Raw genomic sequence first — 26,550 nt, forward strand, 5'->3', positions numbered from 1 at the left:
AAACTCAGACTTTTATCACAGAAGTGGGAGTTGGTCAGTGATTTCAAATTTCCATCGAGGTACGTGTGGCTGACAGATCTTTAATCGGAAAAGTTTCGAAAATTTCGGACAAAAATAAATTATTATTGTCTTAGTTTATCATAGAACAAATGGTAGGAAAGAATTACATTATACACAATGTAACCTTAATATTTGATATTTTGCATTTTTCTGCTGTATGGATATATCATGTTCGTAGTTACTTCTTAGTTTAAAAGGACGATACTGTACACCAAATTGGCTCCAAAAAAGTTTTTTCTCTGTAACGAATCTCAGGACAATTATTTAATAAAATGTTTTACTCTTTGATATCATAATTGTAAAGAAAATACCAAAATGTAAAAAAAATAGATTCGGAGACAGGGTTCGAAACGGTGTCGCCAAAACTGCAGTCCAGCGTTGTATCTACTGTGTTACAAAGGCTTACCCTTAATTCATGAAATATTTAAGCTATACCTAACTTGGTAATATCACGTGAAAATATCGACTAGCCAATACGCATAAGAATGAACTGTAATAGGTATACATACCTAGTAGTTTTTTTAATGAAAAAAATACGAAAATAAACTGCTAAAATAAATTAATTGTTAACTACATGTACGTGGTACTTCAGTAAGTTAGTTTCAATGCATTGTACACATCGATACCAAGTTTATGTCAGTTTTTGACAATTTTCTCATCAAAAGGTGTATAAAACTTAAATAAACTTATGCCAATTTATGTAAACACGGTACGACGACCCACCAAAGTGTGGAATGTACCTATTTGGAAGAAGAAGAAGAATAACGCTACAGTACACTATTTTACAGTTCATAAATAATCAATCCCTCCGTTCCTTTTATCACAATGGCCTATTCACCTTTTCATCCGTCACGAAAAATGTATAAATATATACTGCTCAGTACTATGTTTTACTGTTACTTTGCCCTTCCGTTCGTCCGTCAGATCGTCAGATCGTCCGTTCGTTCACCCATCTATTCATCTATGCATCCGCATACATGCCCGTCAATACAATATTTAACGATTTACTGTCATTTTTTTCTATATTATATGGCATACTACTGCCGTAAGTTAGCTTGACTGTGTTTGCGAATTGTTTCGTGTTAACCATTTAATTTTCGCGTTAATTATCTAGCTATCTAGTTAATATTCGGGATCCTTTTTTGGTAAGATAGATATCTTATCTAGTTAAATAACCAGTTATTATGTTACTTATTAATTGGTATTCTCAAATCATAACTAGATAACCAGTTACTGCTTAAAGCCAAAAATGCATTAATAGAGAAGTGGTAATACGAATCTTATCATTACCAGTTATTTTGTCACTTATTAAGTGAAATTCACAAACCATAAGTAGCTAACCTGTTAATGGTGTTCAACTAAAACAAGTAACAGGTGGGAGTTCTGGGCACTTTCAAGCCAGGTTTTAGTTTAGTGATATTTATGTTACCGAAAATGTTTCGCGAATATTAACTAGATATCTAGATAATTATCGCGAAAATTAAGTGGTTAACACGAAAAATATTGCGAACGTTCACAGGTTATCCTACGGCAGTTATATGCTACCATAGTATTCTGCTATGCATGTTATGTTGTATAATTATAATGCTTCATGTCATTTTAGAAATATTGGCGGTAAGGAGAGAAAGTTTAATGCTAGCTGGTTGTCCGAGCACACATGGTTACGCTACTCCCTGAAGAAGGACGCTGTGTTCTGTGCTTGTTGCCTGGTGTTTTCGAAAGGTGAGAAGGAAAAGACGTTTATCAGGACCCCTGTTAACGACTGGAAGAACTTTTCGAAACTTGTCAAAACGCATGCATCGTCTGCAAATCACAGAGGTTGTTCAGTTCTTGCTGAAAATTGTGTTGATGTATCCACTGGTTAAACTCTCTCCATTAATCAGCAATTGTCATCGTCTATTAAATGCACAGCGGAGCGAAACAGGCATGTGGTGTATGAACTTATTGAAACCTTGGTTCTCCTAGGAAAGCAGAACATTGCTGTAAGAGGACATACTGAGGACAGGAGTAATTTTATGGCAATTTTGCAGTCCAAAGCAAGGAATGACGAAATTCTGGCAGATCATCTGTCAAATGCTCAATCAAATTCAAAGTACACTTCGCCGGACATTCAAAACGAACTGTTGGGTATCTGTGCCGATCAAGTTGTCAGTACAATCATATATGACTGTAAACTGTCCGGTTTCTTCTCTATTATGACTGATGAGGCAACTGAGTGTTCAACAAAGGAACAACTTTCTGTTTGCTTTCGTTTTTGTTTCAAATGTAGAAGAGAAGCATGTCGTTCGCGAACAGTTTTTAGGGTTTGTCACTTGCAAGTCTATAAAGGGAGTATATTTGGCACAAGGCATACTCGAATATCTGCAAGGCACTGGCTTAGATATTTTGAAGATTCGGGGCCAGTGTTATGATGGCGCAGGAAACATGGCGGGCAAGTACAATGGTGTTCAGGCGCTCATCCGTGAAATATTTCCACTCGCTCACTACACCCATTGTAAGTCACATTGCCTAAACCTGTCATTGGTCCACAGCTCCAAACTTCCATGCGTCAGGACCATGATGTCTACAGTGCAGGATATCGCCTTTGCGTTTGACTACTCTGCGAAACGCCTCACACAATTTGTAGATGAACTGTCAGAAGACGTTGTTACAAAGCAAGCGATGGAAGGCCGACAGAAGTTGAAGACCTTGTGTGAAACAAGGTGGATGAGCAGGGCAGATGCGCTTCGTACATTCAAGAATGCCTACCGCGTTGTCGTCCATGCGCTCGAAACTCTGCAGGAAAATGGTGACGTCAAAGCCAGCGATCACCTCAACGCTATTCTGCAGATCCAGTTTATTGTTACTCTTGTGGCAACAGAGCACATCTTGAGCAATCTAGTAGGACTTACAGCAGTTCTTCAATCGGTAATAGTTTGTGCTTATTACTACGTGCGACTTAAGTTAATATTTAAAACAAAAGATAACGTATTTAAATGGAAAAAAACACAACAAATACATAAATAAATAATAACTTCATGAATTTCAGAATTATTCTCAGAACAAAACGTGTTGATCCTTGAGATTTATGTATGATAATTTATAATTAAAAGTAAATCTTCAGGTAAAAAGTATCTGTCTGTTTTCCTTTCCTTTACATACAAGATGAAACAGTGAATTTATGCATACACATAATATATACCTATCTCTCATTTACATCTAGGTGGACATGGATCTCTTTGAGGCAATCGAGCAAACGAAGGTGGTCATAAGGGATGCCCTTTATCAGGAAGCTGTGACCTTAGCTGACGAGTTCCAGGTATATGTGTGCACATATTACCTGTATTTGCATGTTGATTTCATGTGGTTGCCGATAAATATATGTATTGATCTACTGGTGCATACAGCAAAGCGTCTTAATGCAATAATTTACAGTTCAACGGAACACAATGATAAAAACGTATTTGTAACAGTTCGAAATGCATCGTGTTTTTTCCAGATTGCAGACTGATAATTTAAAAAAAAATGTGCTAGCTGCTTTTATATTTCGATTTAAATATAATAAGATCCAGATATACTTGGTAAACTTCTATTAGGTATTTTGCATTCTTCTACCGAATGGTTTAATCGATTCGGCAATTAACGATATCGATCGAATGTTTTATTTTTGTTTTACCTAGATTGACCCAGCAGTGCCACGACAAGCAGCCAGACAGAGGAACAGGGCGAACTATGATGTACAGGACCCGAGTCGGTATTGGAAGGTCTCCGTCTTCTACGTTTTTGTTGACCACCTGCTTCAAGAAATGGATACTCGTATCCTGAAGAATGAAGAGCGCTTCCAGGCTCAATGGTTAATTCCGACCAAATTTGAAGGTCTCCTGCCGGCCAATGTGGACAGGATCTACGAGGCCTATGAACCAGACCTGCCCAAGACTCGGCAAGAGTTCAGCGAGGAAGTAAGGAGGTGGAATCTGCGATGGCAGCTGAATGATGCAAAGCCTTCGACACTGCTGGCGACACTCAACAAGACATCGGAGGCAGCTTATCCCTGCATATCCATTATACTACAGATACTGCTGACCATGCCTGCCACATTCGCCTCATGTGAGCGCTCCTTCAGTTCCATGAGGCGTATCAAGACATACCTTCGTTCAACAATGACCGGCGAGAGGCTATCCTCACTTGGCGTCCTACATATTCATCGCGATGTTGAGATAGACATTAATAAAATCATCAACGCCTTTGCTTCAGTTAAATGCAGGAACTTGGATTTCATTTAAAGACACTCGATATATCATCGTAAACAAAACCAACTAGACACGCTTGTTTAACCATTAAATACATATTTTCTATTTTGAAGCTTTTTGATTATGGTAACATGTAATATCAAAGCTTTGTATTTCAGTTCTCTTACTGAACATTATACGTAAGACAAAAATTAATTTTAGTCAAGTGCATTATGAAGCTATTTTTGATGACTAAAAAGGCTCCAGATATACGCCAAATCCAACCATATTGGATCTATAGTTTAAAAATATCTCGGGGGAGGTACCCCGAACCCTCGTGTAAGTGGGCCTATACTTCGTAATAGGCCCAGCTACGCCCCTGATCGGAACAACTACCCACTTTTGATACTAAACAATTTGTACGTGAAGGATTTGCCATATCAAAAATCTAAAAAAAATCCGCCAACGTACAATTATTTGGACTACCAGTATATGTAGTTTGGGCTGAGCTATGAATAATAAAATTTTATTGCGAAAAAGCGATGCCGTACTGTATTGTGGTTAGGTTATTCTCAACTATAAAACTACGTAGCAAATGTTAACTCAACTTTTGCCATAGTTACTGTTCTTGGCCTGATGTTAGAAAGTGTTATTAATCATGTTCTTTATTGATTGAAATTGTAAATAAACTGATCTCGATCGGAAAAACACTTTTATAATGGGTGTTCCATATTTAGGTACTGTACCAATTTAGATACGGCCCCTTGTGCGTACATATTGGCCTTATTAGAATATAACCATATAGACGTATAGCTAAACGTAGAAAGTCCATTTACGTTGTATTTCGGAACCCGTAACATCTTTATTTAAAAAAATGCATTCTAGGTAAAATAACAAAATGTCACCGTGATTTTTTGTCAATACTGTAGAAAAACAATATTCGTCATCGTATCCCCTATAGTGTCGTATAGAAGGACAACCATTACAAGTTACAACAACCGGTAGAAGAAGGTCAATATAGGCTCAGCTCAAACCTATAGTGTCTCCTAAGGTAACAATCAGCAGGTCGAGGTTTTTTATATTCAGCTCAGGCCTTATATGTCCAAGTGTTTTCTCTTAAGTCGATAACCATTAGACTGAGGTCACTATAATTATGTTCAGCGCAAGCCTTAAATGTCCCTCAAAAAGTCTCTTAAAGCGACAACCAGTAGGCGGAGGTCACTATATGTTCAGCTCAGGCTTTGTTCCCCATGTTTGTGTCTCCTTAGGTGACAACCAGTAGGCGGAGGTCATTTAATATACAATTCAAGACTATAATATCCCTAAAATGTAGGTCCGTAAAATGAAGACAACCAGTAGACTGAGTACATTATGTGTGTGTTCAGTTCAAGACTATAACGTCCGTATGATGTATTTTATAAGGCAACAACCAGTAGGCGGAGGTCACTATTTATATATCTAAGGCGATAACCAGTAAACGGAGGTCATTATGAGTTCCGTTCAAGACTAGAACGTCCGTATAAGGGTCCGCCAAGGCGATAACCAGAAGTCGGATGTCATTATGTGTTCAGTTCAAGACTATATAACGTCCGTATTAGGGTCTTTCAAGGCAACAACCAGTAAACGGAGGTAACATTATGTTCAGCTGAATTCTAGTATGTCCCTGTGTCTTTTATGGCGACAACCAGTAGACGGAGGTTATTATGTGTTCAACTCAAGACAAGAACGTTTGTATAAGGATCTTCCAATTTGACGACCAGTAGACGGAGGACAATAAATATACAGTTCAAGACTAGATTGTCCCTTTAATGTATTGTAGAAGGCGACAGCCAGTAGACAGTAACTATATGTTCAGCCGGTGTCTAGTATGTCCCTATTATGTGCCTATTTTGGCGACAACCGTTTTACGGAGGTCATTAAATATACAGTTGAAGTCTAGAATGTCCATATTATGTATTGTTTAAGGCGATAACTAGTAAACGGAGGCCGTTAGATATGCAGTTTTAGACTATAATATCCATGTAATATATTGTATAAGGCGACAACCAGAAGGCGAAGATCACTTTTTGTTCGGCCAAGGGATAGTATGTCATTATTATGTGTCTATTGGGGTGGCAACCAGTAGACGGAGGTCAATGTTCAGCTGAGGTCTCGTATGTCCTTATTATGAGCCTATTAGGACGACAACCAGTAGGCGAAGGTCACTGTTCAGCTGAGGTCTCGTATGTCCATATTATGAGCCTATTAAGACGACAACCAGTAGGCGGATGACATTGTTCAGCTGAGGTCTCGTATGTCCATATTATGAGCCTATTAGGAAGACAACCAGTAAGCGGAGGTCATTGTTCAGCTGAGGTCTCGTATGTCCATATTATGAGCCTATTAAGACGACAACCAGTAGGCGGATGACATTGTTCAGCTGAGGTCTCGTATGTCCATATTATGAGCCTATTAGGAAGACAACCAGCAGGCGGTCATTGTTCAGCTGAGGTCTCGTATGTCCATATTATGTGCCTATTAGGACGACAACCAGAAGGCGGAGGTCATTGTCCTCTATACCTATAAGAAAGACAACCAGCAGGCGGTCATTGTTCAGCTGAGGTCACGTATGTCCTTATTATGTGCCTATTAGGGCGACAACCAGTAGGCGGAGGTCATTGTTCAGCTGAGGTCTCGTATGTCCATATTATGTGCCTATTAGGACGACAACCAGTAGGCGGTCATTGTTCAGCTGAGGTCTCGTATGTCCATATAATGAGCCTATTGGGATGACAACCAGTAGGCGGAGGTCATTGTTCAGCTGAGGGCTCTAATGTCCATATTATGAGCCTATTAGGAAGACAACCAGTAAGCGGAGGTCAATGTTCAGCTGAGGTCTCGTATGTCCATATTATGAGCCCATTAGGACGACAACCAGTAGGCGGAGGTCAGTGTTCAGCTGAGGTCTCGTATATCTATATAATGAGCCTATTAGAAAGACAACCAGAAGGCGGAGGTCATTGTTCAGCTGAGGTCTCGTATGCCCATATAATGAGGCTGTTAGGAAGACAACCAGCAGGCGGAGGTCATTGTTTAGCTGAGGTCTCGTATGTCCATATTATGAGCCTATTAGGACAAAAACCAGTAGGCGGAGGTCATTGTGAAATTAGTTAAAGACTATAGCTTCCGTATTAGAGTCTTCCCATGCGACATTATATTTACAGTTTAAGCCTGGAATGTCTCTTTAATGTATTGTGCAAGGCGACAACCAATTGGCGGATGTCACAATATGTTCAGCTGAGGTCTGGTATGTCATTATAAAAGTATGTCTCCTGCAGGTGGATGTCACTTTATGATCAGCTCACGTCTAGTATTTCCCTTTAATGTACATATGCCTATTAGGGGGACACAGTAGACGGATGTTATTATTTGTTCAGTTCGAGACTAGATCGTCCGCATTAATTTCTTCTCAGGAGAGAGCTGAGGTCATTACATATACAAAGACTAGAATGTCTCTATTATGCTTTCAATAAGGCGACAAGCAGTAGGCAGGTCTAGATAGGCTCATCTTTGACTCGATAGTTAAGAGGTTTTCCGAGGACATTTGTTCTTACAATGTGGTAATTGAGTGTGGTGTCAGTAAATGTATGGCATTATTCTATTAACGTTTTGTCCGTCTGTCCATCAGCAACTGTAGTATTACCATCACTTCATACCCCTTAAAAGGGCCTTATCATTTTTGTTTAAAATGGTGCTGTTCATGGGTCCGTACTTATACGTTTTTAATGTGGTGAAATGGTGTACACCTTGAGTTTTACTCTCCGTTAAAAAGGGAAATTACGACATTAATCATGAAATGGATTCACTTTGGTATGTCCTTTCGATAGCTCTGAAACTCCTTATGAATGATGACCTCAATCTCCTCCTTAGTGCACCTCACACCTGTTGGACATAAAATATGTAGATTACATAAGAATTTAGACTTTCAGAACATAACAGTTATAATTAATAATATTCAATAACAATCATATCTTTACTTTATAACTTTTGCATTTTCATTTCCTACAAAATCTTATAGAAAAAAATTAACCAAATAAAACTTTCTTAGTATCACACTATTTTTAAAGACCAAGGAATACACAGACCAAAACAGTTATTTCCACATACTAATTTCAGTGTATGGATTAAAAAGTTTTGGCGAAACATGCATGGATCACTGTTAGATTAGATTTCAATGCAATACATGATGTGCCGAGATATTTACATAAATTGAATTGGAAAATATTTGAGGTGGTACGCAAACTTTAACATAAATTCTAAGTAGAAAAAGGGGCATAATTTTGTCAAAATGCTTGATGGGGTTACCCCCTCATGTGTACAGGTTGGGGGCATGATGGTGAACAAGTGTGCAAAGTTTCAAAGCCATATGTCAATGGACTTTGAAAATATTTGAGGTGGTACGCAAACTTTAACATAAGTGGTTACGCCGACGCTTGGGTGACTAGGATAGCTCTCCTTATTCTTCGAATAGTGACGAGCTAAAAATAGGATACTAATAAGACACATATATTTGCCTTAGAAGGATCAGATAGCATTTATCCTAATAATTTTAGAACTAAAAACTCTTACATAAAGGATAACAAAAGCCAAATCTACACATAAATGTTATCAAATTCAGTAAGCCAAGTCAACAAATGTACCTGTTCATCATCATCAATAGGACCAAATCCACTATGTTGTATGGCTCTCTTGGCTCTCTGTGACAACCCAGTGAAGATAGTGTAAAGATTGCTTGCCTGTTTGCCTTGCATATAATCAGTAGGTTGGCCTGAAATGAATAATATGAGATTACTCTATTGTAAATATCTCTTTCATTGGATAGTGTAAACTAGACCTATTAATGAATAGGAGTATTATCCCTGCCACACTGAATTAAAAGTCATAAGTGTCATATACTATTTTTGGAAGCATTGTGTGCCCTGCACTGTTGTCTGGCCTTTTTCCTATAAAATATGTGCAAAGTTTCATTGCTGTTTCTTTAAGGCTATTATGATATTAAATATTTCGCAACCGGGAAAGACAATGTGATATGTACTAGATTCAAATAATTCACTATGTTAAGCAGGAGTATAATATAGATTCTGTACACATGTATCAGGTGTTACATTGGACTTATTATTATTCAATAAACAGCCAAATGGGCAGAGTGTATAATAAACATGTATGTATAAATATGGTATGTACAGTAAAATCAAACGATCTTGGTTCAACATTCATCTGCTTGAGTTGAAATGTAAAACTATAAACAAGAGGGCCATGATGGCCCTAAATCGCTCACCTGATTGAAAGAGTTTAACCTTTGTTATTAATATAGCTTGTTTCTCAAAGAATATTGAACAAGAGCTGTCAAAGTATGTGACAAATGCCCCCAATGTGACATTGATCTATGAACAAGTACATAAAAAGTTGATCTTGCCTTTATGTGTCAAATACATATTGCAAGTTATATTAAATTGCCTCTGAGCATAGAAAAAAAACAATCATACTAAATGACAGCCAACACTCTTTATGTCCTCATATTCAGCATTCCATTGTGAATAAACACTAAGTGTATCTTTCACCTTAGAGGTAGGGACATGGGTCTTGCACACGACACGTTGTCTTGGTATGTCGAAAACATATGGCAAGTCATTTTAAAATCTGTCCATATAAGAGTAAGTCACAGCGCGGACACGACAGCCTATATTTTCCTTCAGGTTGCCATGGCAACCAGAGTTCTGCATGGAATTATTTTTTATTGAATAAGCACCAACCAAGGATCATTCCAATGAACTTTTATCAAAATTGTCCAAGCGGTTTAGGAGAAGAAGATGATTGTAACCAATTGTTGACACTTTTCCTTTAGGTTGCCATGTCAACCAGAGTTCTACATGGAATTAATTTCTTTGAACAATTTTGAAAAAGCACCAACCAATGATCATTCCTATGAAGTTTCATCAAAATTGTCAAAGCGGTTTAGGAGAAGAAGATGATCATAACCAATTGTTGACATTTTCCTTTAGGTTGCCATGGCAACCGGGCCAAACAAAATTATGTGAACAAATTTAAGAGAGGTCCATGCAAGGACACTTCAAACCAAATTTGCTGAAGATCTATCAAGGGGTTCATGCGAAGAAAATGTTAAGTTTTTTTTACTAATTTTAGCTCTGGTGGCCCTTAAAAGGGGCCAAACAAAATTATTTGAAAAGACCTGACAGAGGCCCATGCTAGGATGCTTCAGACTTGAAGATCCATCAAGCAGTTAATAAGATCAAGTTGTTTTAAAGGTTATTCTATTTTTTGCTCTGGTGACCCCTAAAAGGGGCCAAACAAAACCATTTGAACAAAGTTGAGAGAGGACCATGTAAGAATGCTACATATCAAGTATGGAGTCATTCTGACCTTTACTTTCAGAGGAAAAGATGTTTAAGTGACAAGACAATGTAAAAACAAATGACCCCTGAGCAAGGCCAATTTGACCCCGGGACAATAATTTGAATACCTTTGGTATGGTCCACTAGGTAACACTATATACCAAATATGAAAGCTCTAGGTCTTATATTTTGGAGAAGAGGATTTTTAAAGTTTTATTTCATAAGACTATATAAAAATATTGAAAACCTAAGCCTTGCGTATGAACACGGGGCGTGGCCAATTTTGACCCCAGAGCTAAAGTTTGAACAATCTTAATAGTGGTCCGATAAACAATGCTTCATACCAAATATATAAGGCCTTCGCCTTTTGGTTTCGGAGAAGAAGATTTTATAAGTTTTCATCATATACATATATAAGGAAACCCATGACCGCCCGGGTGGGGCCATTTTTTGACCCCAGGGCCAAAGATTGAACAACATTAATACAAGTCAACTAGATGATATATCATGCCAAATATCTAAGCTCTTGTCACTACTTGATTTTACGTGTGTATATATATATATTTGTTATTAATTGTTGTATGTGGCCCATATTGAAAATTGGTATGTGTACTAAATATGTTATCCAGTTTAAATTAAGACGTTACTTGTCTTTGTGAGTTCGGAGAAGATTTTTTAAGTTTTCACTATAACACATATAGAGAAAACCCATCAGCCCCGGGGTGTGGCCAATTTTGACCCCAGGGCCATAATTTGAACAAACTTTGTAGAGGTCCACTAGACGATGAATCATGCCAAATATCTAAGCTCTAAGCCACGTAAGTTCAGAGGAGATGATTTTTGAAGTTTTCACTATAAACATATAGAGAAAACCCATGACCCCCGAAGGGGGTGGGTCTAATTTTGACCCAAAGGCCATAATTTGAACAATCTTTGTAGAGGTCCACTAGACGATGAATCATGCCAAATATCTAAGCTCTAGTCCAAATAAGTTCAGAGGAGAAGATTTTTGAAGTTTTAACTATAAACATATAGAGAATACCCTAACCCCCCTGGGCGGGGCCAATTTTGACCCCAAGGCCATAATTTGAACAATCTTTGTAGAGGTCCACTAGACGATGAATCAAGCCAAATATCTAAGCTCTAAGCAACGTAAGTTCAGAGGAGATTTTTGATTTTTTTTAATATAAACATATAGAGAAAACCCATGACCGCCCAAGGGCGGGGCCAATTTTGACCACAGGGCCATAATTTGAACAATCTTTGTAGAGGTCCACTAGACGATGAATCATGCCATATACCTAAGCTCTAGTCCAAGTAAGTTTGACCCCAAGGCCATAATTTGAACAATCTTTGTAGAGGTCCACTGGACGATGAATCATGCCAAATATCTAAGCTCTAGTCCAAGTAAGTTCAAAGGAGAAGATTTTTGAAGTTTTCACTACAAACATATAGAGAAAATCCATGACCCCCGGGGCGGGGCCAATTTTGACCCCAAGGCCATAATTTGAACAATCTTTGTAAAGGTCCACTAGACGATGAATCATGCCAAATATCTAAGCTCTAGGCCAAGTTAATTCAGGGGAGAAGATTTTTTAAGTTTTCACTATAAACATATAGAGAAAACCCATGACCCCCCGGGGCGGGGCCAATTTTGACCCAAGGGCCATAATTTGAACAGTAGAGGACCATTTGGTGATCCTACCTACCATATATCAACGGCCTAAGCCTTGTGGTTTGGGAGAAGAAGATTTTTAAAGTTTTTCCTTTCCATTGCCATGGCAATCAGAGTTCTGCATGGAATTCAATTCTTTGAACAATTTTCAAAGGGGACCACCCAAGGAACATTCCTGTGAAGTTTGGATGAAATTGGCTAAGCGGTTTATGAGGAGATGTCGTTTAAAGTAAAAGTTTACGGACGGACGACGGACGGACGCCGGACAAATTGTGATCACAAAAGCTCACCTTGTCACTATGTGACAGGTGAGCTAAAAAATTACATTACCTTGACTTCCTTAGACATCAAGAACTGCACTAGGGTTTCATTCTTTTCTTTCATGTTTTGCAACCTGCAAGGTAGATATTAAATTGCATTAACCAACCAAAAACAAATACAGTTTGAGGCAAACCATGTTATTCACTGTTTATCATCCAAATATTATTATCATTTTTTATAAAAAATATTTTTATTGCCATGGCACCTTACATTTTGTGCCTGAATCAAGACCATTTCTACAAACTTAAGATTAAAGAACCTTCCAGAAGTAATAATACACTTGTTTTAGGGTTTACAAAACACAAAATGAACATTTTACTTACAATTTGTGTTAACAGCATCCAAAGAATTGGCCTCATAAAAATATAATTTCATTATCTCTATAGAGCCATCTTCGTTAACTTCCAGAATATGTTTGGAGTTCTTGCACAATCCGGATTTTTTTACGTGAAACTTAATATAATTCATCAATAAAGGCTTATCTTTTTTTACCTTTCTTTGAAAGCACATCCTTTGGTGTTTTTTGTCTTGAATTCCCTTTCTCTGGTGTTTCTCCATGATGCTCTCTTGATCTTAAAAGTATCAAAGGTCAAAAGCATACGGGTCTAAACTCTGACACAAGAAATTGATGGTATATCATAATAAAAGTATTTTTGTACTTGGCACATTTAGATGTGTTCTCACCCATAGGATTAATGTACACCAAACAATTTGCATTTGACCATAACTCTTGGGGCCCAAAACATAATCTCTTAAAAGGTCTCTGGAAAAATCTTCATATATATATATATAAACTAAGTTTGGTCGCAAAATGTCGACCCTTACTTAAGTTATTTAATACTCACCATTTTTCTATAAATAGTAACTTTGACCTTGACCTTGATCCTAGGGGCCTCAAACGCAATCCCATCAAAGGTCTCCATAAACTCTTCCTATATACCAAGTTTGGTGACTAGATGCCAAACCTAGCTAAAATTATTCGATACATAAGGTGACTTTGACGCTGCCCTCCCACTAGCCTGCCCGAACAATGACACAAGTCATTTTAATAAATAGTTTTCCCTTTGTCAAAACCTGGTTAAGAATATGAAAATGTGCAACAGAAATAAAAAAAAGATCAACCAAGGGCCATAATTTGTAATCAAGGTTAAAATGTAGTCAGGTAACCTTGTTAGAAGTTTTTTTTATTAAAATCCCAACTTGCCCTACTTGAACCTGCCCTAAAACTTTAACCTAAGTTCCTTAAGGGGCCATAACTTGTATTAAAGATAATATGGAGTTATGTAACCTTATTGTGTAATAGTCCCGAACAACTGTTGAAGTATTAACAAGCATTTTCAGTGAAAAGATATCCCCCCGCCAATGATGGCTTGTTTGTGCTTGATGGCTTGTTTGTGCTTGAAGGTTAAAAAAAATCTCAAAAAGAATAAGATAAGCACATTGGTTTTACTGAGAAACGGCTGCAAACAATCATTTTTAATAAATCAAGGGGAATAACTCTAAGGAAAATTGACCAATCCAAAAGAAAAATAGACAGGCATCATCACAGTATGTTGGTTCTTATTTATTCGAAGTGTCATGAAATTCTACCAGCTATTTGCATAGAAAAGGCTGCAACATGGATCTTTTAATAAATCAAGGGCAAATAACTCATATAGAAATTACACAATCCAAAATATAAATAAACAGGCATCATCGCAGTATGTTGGTTCATATTTATTTCAAGATTCAAGAATTTCTACCAACTAGTTACTGCGAAATGGCTGTAAATGAGTTTTTCAAAAAATCAAGGGCAATAATTCCAAGTACAATTGACCAATCCAAAAAAAAATGAACAGGCATCATCCCAGTATAGTAATTCATATTTATTTTAAGTTTCATGAAATTCTGCCAGCTAGTGACTGAGAAATGGCTGTGAATGTGCATTTTTCAAAAAATCAAGGGCAATAACTCCAAGGACAATTGACCAATCAAAAAAAATTTTTGGACGGACGGAAGGATGGACGGACAACGCCATTTCAATATCTCCCTCCCTATTTCATAGGCGGGGGATAATTAAGTCAATTGAATGAAGGATAAAGAAGTTATTAATAAATATCCCAACCTGCCCTAAAACTTTAACCTAAGTTCCATAGTCAATCAGGGGCCATAATATGTATAAATGATAATATGGAGTTATCTAACCTCATTATGTGATGGCCTTGAACAATTTTGTAAAGTATTAAATGAATTGAATGATGGGTATTGAAGTTTTAAGTGAAAATCCCAACTTGCCCTTATACTTTAACCAGACGCCGACGTGAGTAGTAAAGTCCTCCTTATTCTTCGAATAGTCGAGCTAAACTTGGACAGGATAAACACTTCATGTTTGTCATCTTGAATACTGCTTAAATCTTATCAGACCAACCTAGCTCAAGGAATCCACCAATAAAGTGATGTACATAGCACTTTCTCACATTAATTACTTTATTTTCAAAAAGGAATATTAAACTATACATTTGTAGTTACCTGATCAAGTCTGCCGAAGGTCACTTCATTTTCATTTTTTTCCCAACAGAAACGGCTTCAACAATGAATATGTCAGTTTGTCCAGGTTGCCAAGGGAATCAACTTTTAGAAATGGCTCCAGTGAGGTACCCTCCCTCAAGCCAATATCTTCATCTACACCAATCAGATTGAGTATAAAAATTTGCACTGTCCACTCCAGCATCCAACTTCCTGTTGTCACAGCAACCACATAGCGTAACACTGAAAGTCATGGTTTAAATTTCAGAATCAAAATTATCACAGGCTGATAACAACTATACGCTAAATGGCGACATGTGAAAGAAACTTTGACACAGATATTTCTCTTCAATGCAATTGCATTACAGACTAACATGGAGTTGAAAAATACATGTGACCTGTGGCACTACGCCTCAGCATGTTTTTTTGAAAATCCAATAATGAATGGTAAAGTTACAGCCCTGATATGGATTAGTCTAAACCAGTCCCATCAACAGTACTCATTTTGACATTTAAGTTGTAAGTGTGACTTTAATCTTTAATGAACAGACCTTGGTCTTTTGTGTAACACACAACCTCATCATGGTGTACCTTCATGGCAAGTTGTTTGAAAATCCTATAATGCATGGTCAAGATACAGCCCAGACAAGGATCATTTCAACCTTTGACCTCTAATCATGACCTTGACCTTTGACATACAGACCTGCTTCTTGTGCGCGAAACACACCACCTCACCATGGTGGACCTTCATGGCAAGTTTTTAGAAAATCCTATAATGCACAGTCAAGAAACAGCTGCGACAAATTCAGTCTGCATTTACCTATGGACACACATGCATGCACGCAAAAACACGGAACCCCCATTGTGATAACTATGTCTCACTCACCGCAAACAGGCTTGTCAACAAATGCCTGTTTACTAACACTTAAGATTTGTTTGAGCATTTATACTGTATAAACGCAGTAGAGGACACAAGCTAACTCCAAAAAATCAAATGAATTCTTTCTTGATACAAAGCAATTAACATTAATACCAGTACTTAATACCCAACATTATGTGGGAAGTTTAAAGCTGCACTCTCACAGATTGAACATTTTGACAACTTTTTTTTATTTTTTGTCTTGGAATGAGCCACTTTTTTGCGAAAATGCATGGAAACCAATTATGCAAGACTCCTGACAAAAAAATAGATCGCAGATTTTCATATTAAGTTCAAAAATTGATGTTTTGTGCATTTTTCTTAAACCGTTAGTAACGCTTTAAGCCATGAAACAGAAATATTAAAGTCTGATTTGATCTTCAACATTCTTTTATCATTGGTATGCAGATATTTATGCAAAGATTTGCTCTTTCCAAGACAATAAAATAAAAAAGTTGTAAAAACGGTATATCTGTGAGAGTGCAGCTTTAAGTACAAGGAATATTTATATAGACCTGGCAGGCTAGGGGTGCCTTTACGTACTGCTGGTAGTCCTCTACAGATTGAACCATCAACTTTGTCAAGGGCAAGCCAGTGGTCGACGAAGTACACCGTCTGTTCCCCCAGTTTTATGTTTTGAAAAAAAAAAAACTACTTTAAGTATTTTTGAGGTATTCTTAAAGATGCAAATTTAAATATCACATTATTGTATCATTTTTGTCTACTTTTTAAAGCAATCTTGTTCATGAAAACAAGAGGACCATGGTGGCCCTAAATTGCTCACCTGAGTAAAAGTGTATAACCTTTGTAATCAATATAGCTTGATATTTGTTCTCAAACTGTACATAATATTATGATCCAAATTTCAGAACTGAAGCTTCAAAAATAAGAAAGGTCAACAAATTACAATAAAGGTATTCCAAGCACAGCATTGATATTTGTTTTCTAAACTGTCTCAAATATTTTTTCTGCACCTTAAAAAAATGAGAGTAGGTCAAAAAGTCACAGTAAAGGTCATCCGAGGACAATATTGATATTTGTTTTCAAAACTCTACACAACAGCCTACAGAACCAATGTCTCAATTTCCATCCAACACAACATGGCTTCCCATCTGTAAAGAAAGTTAAAGTCTTGTTTATATAAGGTGTATTAATTTTACTTAAACCATATAAAAGATAAGGTTGTAAATTACAATGGTCTACATGTTGTTCAATGGAAAACAATGATTATGAAATTCATCATTGGATAAAACTAAAAATAGACAATGCACTCTTCAACAGAAAGGGAGACCATATAGCAGGATTTGCTGGCTGCTTCAAAAGTAAACCTTACATAACTATCAATATTTTAACAAAATGTATTTATAGTGAACTTGTTACCCACAAGGTGGAACCAATTTGACACCAGGGGCATAATTTGTACAAAATTGACCTTACGCCATGGCTCGATAGGCCACGCCCCCAATAATCAGGGGAAGTTACTCTGCTTATGTCCGACACTGACCAAAGATGGTGGATAAACAAAGGCGTTTCGGTCTCCGGGATATTCCTGACAATATTAGCTTAGAATATGTAAAAGAACAAATATCGCTGAAGAAAAAACAGAAAGCTTCTGCTTTTTTATCCGGCAGCTACATTAGAGAAATACAAGTATTTGCGGGGAGTGAGAATTCGGTCATGATTCGAGGTGAAGTCCTTGCCATGTAGTCAATCTGGAATTTGACACTTTGAAAAAAAGCAATACTAGACGCCCACTGCAAGTGTCAGCCAGGGTATGTATATTTTTTTTCATTAATCGTAAGTCTAATAAACAACTTAAAGACTAATAGAATATTCTCTTTTGAAACAAAGGACGCTGTACACTATGTGAAGATTAATATTAATTCTGTAAGTTTTATATCTGTTATTTACAGATACAATTGTGTTATTACTTTAAAATTAACATGTTAACATTTCAGGAACAATGGAACATGTTCACATGTACTTGCTGTGATTTTGGCCTTAGAACAGATGAAGGTTCAGGGTTACAAAGAAATTCCATCAATGCTGACATGTACCAGCCTGCCGCAGCAGTGGGACAAACCGCGTGGGGAAAAAAATAACACAGAGCCTGTTTCCCAAATGGTCATGTCCCGACCAACAAATGTGAACAGAAAGCGACGCCCTGTCATGGCCCAATATGTAGACAACAGGTACAATAACAATTTGACAATGTTATCGAAATTTAAACAGACTTTTTTTGAAAGATTTTATTTGCATTTAGAATATTTCAAATTCATACAATACAATAACATGTATAAGAACAAAATTGCATTCTTTACATTTAGGAAAATCACAGCTGAGAAGGATGATATCTCTGCTTTGAAGAAGTTGAAGTCAAGTTCGATATCATATCTCATAGAGGAAAACACACAAAATACGCCTAAAATCGACACATTATTTGGCCGCGTCCCTGTGGGTTCAGTCTTATCCTACCACGTAAGTATATGCACAAGATTGTTGGGGTGTACAACATTATATTTCACTGTTTTATCAAAAGATTCATAAAATTTGTTGCAAAACATGAAACAAACCATATTTGATCAATTGAACTAAAAGGCTTAAATCGAAGCGATGACTTAATATTTTGTACGACTTGATTCTGGCTATCACTCACTCAACATGGACTCTATGTCGAGCTATTTTCTCAGTCAATCGAATGTCAGCTGAGCTCATCTGTGCACCACTTCGAGCAAAAGGGGGAATATTTAACTTTAAACCTAGTTTCTCTATTTGTTCTTGTATCCTGAACCCTTTATCAACCATGACGCCATCCCCCTCCAGAACTTTCCCCTCAGCTTTCAGGTTTTCTAAAGTAGCAAGAAAACCACTTTTTTCAGTTAAATCAGAATTAGAATTTGAGCCTTACGAAATAGAAATTGAAATAGCATTGAAGCGAAAACTACTCCACCTCTTGGTTCAATGCCAACAAGCCCTTTGACAGTGTTACATGATTTGTAGTCAGAATAGCATTGGCTTTGTCTAGTCAGTGAACTAGGCCGTTGAATTTTATTTCTGTTCCATCAATAATAACTAACATATTTGGAAATTCTTTTCTATATCCTTCAGGCATCATTTTTAATATAATGTCACAATGAGGCCATATCTTAGCCGATGAACATCGTAAAAACATATACTAAATCCAGTTTTTAAACAATGCACTCGCGTCTTGTTGAGAAATTAAATACAAATTCCCAATGTGTACAAAATCAAAGTTTTGTCTAGCGAAGTTTTGTCATGACCAGAAGCAGCTGATCTTCCATTGCAATATTCTTCTGGCAGCCAATATTTTTCATCATATGAAAGGGCAACTCTTGCACTCTTGGTGGTACTAAGAAATCAAGAATGATGAGAATTGTTGGCATGGGTCTTTCTCTGCTGCAACTTTTCATTTTCTAGAATCAATTTGGCCAAGTGTTGTTTCAGGCTCTCATTCTAAATGTAAGATGTAAATGTATGTAAAGGTAAGGTCAATGTTATGTATTACAGGGGCCACTCCTTGAGCCACTAAACACACCCAGAGAGCAATGTTCCAGATGCGGGGAAATAAATTATCCGAAAGAACTGAAAGACAGTGAAGTCATTTTTGGAAAAACCTAAATACAGGATGCATTGCAGGGCAAGCAAATAAACTGGACAGATGTTGCCGTCTCACTTGATGATGCAGTTCTGATTGAAAACACAACCCGAACGCAGAGTGATTCAAGAATCAATACGATGGCACAAAGAAAGGCATTAATGAATAACTGCTTCAAATTTTGGTGCAATAATGCAAAAGACTGTCAATGAGTCATTCATGAAAAACACTTTCAATCGACCAAACCTGCAAACCAAGCCTACTTTCTATGGCCATGTTAATGAGAAAAATGCCCCCAAAAATGTACATTAACAAAACAAATTCTCACTTGCACGATGTTGGCCTTATTGTTAACCCAGTCTTCCCATTTCTTGGTGCCAGCCCAGATGGCATCATTTGCAAAGATGGTGAAAGTGAAATTTTGGAGGTTAAGTGTCCATATTCAGCTAGAGACATGACAATTTCTGCAGCAGTCAGAGATTTGAAGGGCTTTTTCCTGATTGACGAGGGAGATACAATCCGGCTTAAACAAAATCATCAGCATTACTTTCAAGTGCAAGGTCAGCTCATGATTTCAGGGGCTGCTTTTTGTGACTTTGTTGTATATACCAGGCAAGACCTGTACGTAGAAAGAGTGGTCCCTGATAAAGATGTAAATTAATGATGATGATGCTGAAAAAGCTCCTGCTTTTTTATATTAAACATTTCAAGCCATATCTATCTTTGCCAAACAAAGAAAATATAAAAACACAGCAGATGATTAAACATACCAGGATAGCCGTTGTAGGTTGGCTATCAACAAAGTGCTGAAGAAAAATATAGATACAAACTAAGTTGAAACAAGTGCAGACCAAAATTGTTCGCAGAAAAAATTAATTCCTACCAGTATCATGAACTGTCAATGTTTATAACAGTTACCTCAGTCATTGGCTTGAGTCGAAAAAAGGGTGACCAGTATAATAAATGAGTTTTGTTTAGAATATTCAGGCTAGCTGTCATTGTACAATTTATTAAATTAAAGGAAATGCATACTTCCTTGTTCCGGTTACGAACGACAACTGCATAAAAACGAATGTTGTGCCCTAATATAGTTGAAAAGGTTACAGAACAGTAAAAAACTTATAGAATAAAATACCTTTGAATACCCGTAAACATGCTTAGCTGTCCCGTGATTTTTCAATTTTTCCAAATTCAGCTGATCATTGGGACGCCCACATAATCGAAGCCATCTAATCCACTTTTCCAGGTTCCTGCCCAGTTTTGGAAATGGATAGAACTTTATATTGTTCTCAAGTCTTTTGATGTATCTGCTGTCTGTGTTGCAGGTACCATAACTGCATCTTTTCACCATTTTTGCAGCGGAAAAAACATTGACGACTATTGACGGATATAACTTGTTTGTCGGAAAAATGGCAGATAGTAACAAAGCCGAAGAGGGCTTATCAGCGCGGCTATCTGATTGGTCAATTGACCCGTCAATGAAATTCCTTGCGTAAGGTCAATTGGAAGACAACTACTACAATGTTACATCATACCAAATCTCTAAGCTCTAGGCCTCATGGCTTTTGTCAAGAAAAGTTTTGTAGTTTTTCCTTGTCATGGCAACCAGAGATCTCCATGGTATTCATTTATTTGAACAATTTTGAAAGAGCACCAACCCCAAACATTCCTGTAAAGTTTCATTAAGATTGTCCAAGTGGTTTAGGAGATGACATTTATAAGAAATTGTTGATGCTGGATGACAGATGCTGGACGGCAGACGCCGGACATAGACTGATTACAATAGCTCACCTTGAGGACTTTGTGCTCAGGTGGGCTAAAAAGGGCAATAACTCTGTTACTAGCTGAAATAGTTTTGGTTCAGACAAGAAAAAGTAACAAAGGGCGACTACTGTGTAATAAGCAAAAAAAAGTCATGATTCTTGTACAATGAACTCTCTACTTGTGATTCACCATTCAATTTTTTTTATAATATGCATCCAGATAATATCAAGTTGCACAGGGGGCAGAAAAAAATTTATTTTTGTTTATTAAGCCTATATGTATATATATATTTACACCTCAACTTCCGTTCCTTAAATGAACTGCCTTTCGGCAATTGCGTTCATCAATCGATGAACGCAACATCTTCGGATATGTTCGGATCGTAATTCATTGCATAACAATGTACATGAAAGCTATTGATCTTGTTATTGGTTGTATTGTGTCTGCAGGTCCAGTAAAATATAGATCAACATTTTTAAAAGTGTAAGTTTATTATATTTTAAATACATTGGTACCAGAATTGTTTTAATTTTACGTTTTAAAGTGATTTCAAGTGGTTGATCTTTTCCCGTGTTATTGTGACGTCATTTGAAAAAAATGTTTCCGGTTATAGTCGGGTCGGTTACAGAATGGGTAAGACCGGATTACTGAAAGGTTTTCTTAAATGAAATGAAGTATTTTTTTTAACTATTGGTGTAAATATAAGGAATGAATTGCGGGGTTGATGTCATTATCGGGGATATGAACGCAATTGGGTTGGTCAAAGTACGCGTGGAGTCCTTTGGACTCCACACACATTGACCAACCCAATTGCGTTCATACCTCGATAATGACATCAACCCCGCAATTCATTCCTTAAATATATAGAATTGATTGAACTTCTTATTACAATGGTAAAGCACAAACAGAGAAATAATTTTGAAATCTTCAGACATCTTCCAGGCCAGTGACAGCAATTGGAAACAGCTTCATATTTCTGGTTATCTTTTAACACAACTGAATGCTTGCACCTTCAGTATTAGGCATTTCACATGCTGTGGCTGGACACAATAGCAACACCTACTATATCATATATGAAAGTGTGGGACGTTTTCTGCTATTGCTACTGACCACACAGAGTTTTGGAAACTTTCATCACTATACATCAATTCTAACTATACATCTAATTCTAACAGTCTCCGTGGTCTAGTGGTTAAGCATCCGCCTACGGAGCGGGAGGTCGTGGGTTCAATCCCTGGCCGCGTCATACCAAAAGACGTTAAAAATTGGTACAAGTAGCTCCCTTGCCTGGCGCTCGGCATTTAAAGGGTAGTGCTTGGAAAAGTGGTGTACTCAGTACTGGTTTAACCCAGGAAAGTTGTACCCCGTGTATCGGTGCTTTACACCGAGCACGAAAAAAAACCAAGGGGTCTCTTCGAAAAAGAACTAGGGTATCGCACCCGGACTTCCTTGTATCCCACCACTGTCTCTTCAGTGTGCTGTCCCTTCAGCAAAAGCAAAGGACCCCGTTGGAAATAAGTGCTTGCACTTTCAAGGGTTATCCTTGACCGCAAGGTCTAAAGAAATACATACATACATACAAACTAAAGCTATCGGGAGGAACCCATTTTTCAATTTTAGTCAGAGTGACCCTGACCGCGAACCCTCCCCACTTCCTCAAAAGCAATCCAAAGTTAGCTTTTGACATGAGCTACCTAAACACCAACTTTCGTTTCTATTCATCAATTCTAACTTAAGCATCAACCATTTTTCTACTTTTGGTAGCAGTGACCTTGACATTGACCACAGCCCCCTCAAAAGCTTTCTCAGATAAACTCTTAAAGGGACTATACACCAGATTGGCACCAAAAAAATGTTTTTTTCTGTAACGAATCTCTGGACAATTAATTAATAAAAGGTTTTATTCTTTGATATCATGATTGTACAAAAATACCAAAAGGTTAAAAAAAAATGAGTTGGAGACCGTGTTCAAACCAGTGTCGACAAAATTGCAGTCCAGTGTCGTATCCACCGTGCTACAAAGGTTTACTCTGAACATTCAGAAATATTTCAATATACCTAACTTTGTAATATCACATGATAACATTGACTAACCAATCACGCATAAGAATGAATCTACTAGGTATTCTACCTAGTAATCTTTTTTAATGAAAAAATATGAAAAAACGGTAAAAATAAATAAATTGTAAACTATGTGGTACTTTAGTTACTTAGTTTCAATGCATTGTACACATCGATACCAAGTTTATGTCAGTTTTCGACACTTTTCTTTTCTTTTTTTTCCGCTATTTCATCATACGGTGTATAGCCCCTTTAACAAAAACTACCAACAACTTTCATTTCTATCCATCAATACTAGCTAAAGTAATGGGGTGTAAACCAAGGTTTAATGAATGCCCATCCGTCAAATAACATCCCCATTCTAATAACCTGGCCCCAATTTCTTGAAACTTCTTAAGTCCCTTATAACAGGATTAAGCTAATCTCACTATTTCTGTTGTTCTATAAAAAGTGTTATATTTACTTTTTAAGGAATTTCGAGAAATTTTGTAGGAAATATCTGTATGATTATCAGAATAAACCATTTTTTTACATTTACCATGTTCTTTTAAGCCGTTTAATCATATTAACCATTGTCTTGCAGGAAAAATTTTAACATCAACATGATGGTCTTGTAAGCAAGCTTTTTATATAAGCCATTATGTCTTGGGAGCCGCTTTTTTATAACAACTTGAAAAAAATAGCGATTACAATTTTTTTAATCAATAACTACAAGGCCATAAACTTCCATGTACGAAAGCACCAAAATATTGCTAATACTGGTATATTTTTCATTTGTACATAAATCATACATTTTTTGTTTTTACAATCAAGAGTTAAACATAATAATGAATAAAAATTCAAAAAAGATTGATTTGGCATTCTACTACACTTTGACCCTTTAATGGTTTTTGAAGATTTTGAAAATATTTAGTCCAATATGCCATATCTTAAACTGCATTAATTGCAGAATTGATATGAAAAACAGCAATACTGAATGAGAGGACAGGAGTGTTCTTAAAGTTGAGCAAATAGATAAGGAGATACTTGCCCTATAGATGTGGAATTTGACTGTAAGTACAGCAGATTCCTGAAGTCAAATGGTGAGTCAAATGCCCTTCTCAATGTTGACTGTGGCTGTGAGCAAACCTGGTATGTCCCAAGCAGACCTGGTAAGTCCCAAGCAGACCCAGGAAGTCCAAAGCAGACCCAGGAAGTCCAAAGCAGACCCAGGAAGTCCTAAGAAGACCTGGAAAGTCCCAAGCAGACCTGGTAGTCCCAAACAGACCCAGGAAGTCCCAAGCAGACCCAGGAAGTCCCAAGCAGACCCAGGAAGTCCCAAGCAGACCCAGGAAGTCCCAAGCAGACCCAGGAAGTCCCAAGCAGACCCAGGAAGTCCCAAGCAGACCTGGTAGTCCCAAGCAGACCCAGGAAGTCCCAAGCAGACCTGGTAGTCCCAAGCAGACCTGGTAGTCCCAAGCAGACCCAGGAAGTCCCAAGCAGACCCAGGAAGTCCCAAGCAGACCCAGAAAGTCCCAAGCAGACCCAGGAAGTCCCAAGCAGATCTGGTAGTCCAAAGCAGACCCAGGAAGTCCCAAGCAGACCTGGTAGTCCCAAGCAGACCCAGGAAGTCCCAAGCAGACCCAGGAAGTCCCAAGCAGACCCAGGAAGTCCCAAGCAGACCCAGGAAGTCCCAAGCAGACCCAGGAAGTCCCAAGCAGACCTGGTAGTCCCAAGCAGACCCAGGAAGTCCCAAGCAGACCTGGTAGTCCCAAGCAGACCTGGTAGTCCCAAGCAGACCCAGGAAGTCCCAAGCAGACCTAGGAAGTCCCAAGCAGACCCAGAAAGTCCCAAGCAGACCCAGGAAGTCCCAAGCAGACCAAGGAAGTCCCAAGCAGACCTTGTAAGTCCCAAGCAGACCTGGTAGTCCTAAGCAGGAAGACCCAGGCATAGTTCCAGCATGCGCCCTTGAATGGGGGCCTTCAGCACCATCCTGCAACATAAAGAAAACAGGTTAAGTTAGGGTCTGTATTGAAAACAATATTCTAATACTGCTTATTAGATAGTGATGCATATACTACTGTTTGCATATACACTAAGCAAAGCATACTTGTCAATCAGTTAAATAAATCATGATCATACTGCCATTTTGCATCTAAGATATGGTCAAATTGCGCTGCCATTACAGCAGCTTTGAACAGCATTTAAATAGCTTTCAAAAAGAATTGTTACTTAAAGATACCATTTAATTGTTAGGTTGAAGTAAAAAACTAGAAGCGCCGCAATGCGACGAAACCAGGTTTTTGTTATGGGCAATCAGAAATTATAGCCAATTAATTTGTTGTATGAGCAAGTTCAATCTGCAGCTTCATATAAGCTATATTCACACTGAGATTCATCACTATCCATCAATTCTAACTAAGTTGTTGGGCAGAAAAACATTTTTCTATTTTGAGGAACAGTGACCTTGACCCCACCTCCCAAGCTCTTCACATAAGCTACCTTCGCTCTACGTTTCATCAATATCTATCAATGCTAACTAAAGTTATTGGGCAGAAACCATTTTTCTATTTATAGTTACTGTGACCTTGACCCCACCCCCCTCAAAAGAGATTCCAAGCTTGCTCTTCACATACGCTACTAGTACCTACACACACAATTTCGTCAATATCTATCAATCCTAACTAAAAATATTGGGCAGAAACCATTTTTCTATTTTAGTAACAGTGACCTTGACCTTAGCTACACCCCCCCTCAAAAGCAATCCCAAGCTAGCTCTGTACATAAGCTACCTACACACCAAGTGTTATCAATATCTATCAATGCTAACTTAAGTTATTGGGCAGACACCATTTTTAAATTTTTAGTAACAGTGACCTTGACCTTGGCCCCACCCCCCTCAATAGCAATCCCAAGCTAGCTCTTTACATAAGCTACCCACACACCAAGTTTAATCAATATCTATCAGTAACATTTTTCTATTTCAAGTAACAGTGACATTGACCGTAGTCCCTCCCCACTCAAAAGCAATCCCAAGCTAGCTCTTCACA

The 26,550-nt window shown here is 37.6% G+C and overlaps 3 protein-coding genes across 4 annotated transcripts; 2 read left to right on the forward strand and 1 right to left on the reverse strand.

The window, feature by feature from the left end:
• The first annotated feature begins 2,484 nt into the window (after positions 1-2,484).
• LOC128215492 (uncharacterized) lies at positions 2,485-4,322 on the forward strand. Its single transcript, XM_052922175.1, has 3 exons — positions 2,485-2,967; positions 3,263-3,358; positions 3,720-4,322. Exons 1-3 carry the CDS (start codon positions 2,485-2,487, stop codon positions 4,320-4,322), a joined length of 1,182 nt encoding a protein of 393 aa, XP_052778135.1.
• A 3,737-nt stretch (positions 4,323-8,059) lies between these two features.
• On the reverse strand, positions 8,060-15,220 carry LOC128214862 (uncharacterized). Of its 2 annotated transcripts, XR_008257984.1 has the most exons (5): positions 15,165-15,220; positions 13,149-13,228; positions 12,666-12,729; positions 8,948-9,075; positions 8,060-8,189 (listed from the first exon to the last, which is right to left on the reverse strand). XR_008257984.1 is itself a non-coding variant. In XM_052921550.1 (4 exons), the coding sequence occupies exons 1-4, from the start codon at positions 13,253-13,255 to the stop codon at positions 8,174-8,176; spliced, it is 315 nt and encodes a 104-aa protein (XP_052777510.1). In that variant the 5' UTR covers positions 13,256-13,653; the 3' UTR covers positions 8,060-8,173. The 2 variants fall into 2 exon arrangements, 1 of the variants encoding a protein (XP_052777510.1); XM_052921550.1 differs by lacking the exon at positions 15,165-15,220 and having other exon boundaries at positions 13,149-13,653.
• A 2,870-nt stretch (positions 15,221-18,090) lies between these two features.
• Positions 18,091-25,427, forward strand: LOC128215493 (uncharacterized). Its single transcript, XM_052922176.1, has 3 exons — positions 18,091-18,272; positions 18,408-18,460; positions 24,787-25,427. The coding sequence occupies exons 1-3, from the start codon at positions 18,091-18,093 to the stop codon at positions 25,425-25,427; spliced, it is 876 nt and encodes a 291-aa protein (XP_052778136.1).
• Positions 25,428-26,550: the final 1,123 nt, after the last annotated feature.

The sequence above is a fragment of the Mya arenaria genome, chromosome 13 (assembly GCF_026914265.1).
Source record: "Mya arenaria isolate MELC-2E11 chromosome 13, ASM2691426v1".
Taxonomy (NCBI): domain Eukaryota; kingdom Metazoa; phylum Mollusca; class Bivalvia; order Myida; family Myidae; genus Mya; species Mya arenaria.

Coding starts and splice junctions, on each gene's coding strand:
- LOC128215493 (XM_052922176.1), top strand. CDS start 18,091: ATGAAGGTTCAGGGTTACAAAGAAATTCCATCAATGCTGACATGTACC. Junction 18,273..18,407: donor GCCCAATATGTAGACAACAG/GTACAATAACAA, acceptor CTTTACATTTAG/GAAAATCACAGCTGAGAAGG. Junction 18,461..24,786: donor TTTGAAGAAGTTGAAGTCAA/GTTCGATATCAT, acceptor AGTCCCAAACAG/ACCCAGGAAGTCCCAAGCAG.
- LOC128214862 (XM_052921550.1), bottom strand. CDS start 13,255: ATGCTTTTGACCTTTGATACTTTTAAGATCAAGAGAGCATCATGGAGA. Junction 12,730..13,148: donor GGATGTGCTTTCAAAGAAAG/GTAAAAAAAGAT, acceptor TCTACCTTGCAG/GTTGCAAAACATGAAAGAAA. Junction 9,076..12,665: donor TGATGTCTAAGGAAGTCAAG/GTAATGTAATTT, acceptor TATTCATTTCAG/GCCAACCTACTGATTATATG.
- LOC128215492 (XM_052922175.1), top strand. CDS start 2,485: ATGGCGGGCAAGTACAATGGTGTTCAGGCGCTCATCCGTGAAATATTT. Junction 2,968..3,262: donor TTACAGCAGTTCTTCAATCG/GTAATAGTTTGT, acceptor ATTTACATCTAG/GTGGACATGGATCTCTTTGA. Junction 3,359..3,719: donor CCTTAGCTGACGAGTTCCAG/GTATATGTGTGC, acceptor TGTTTTACCTAG/ATTGACCCAGCAGTGCCACG.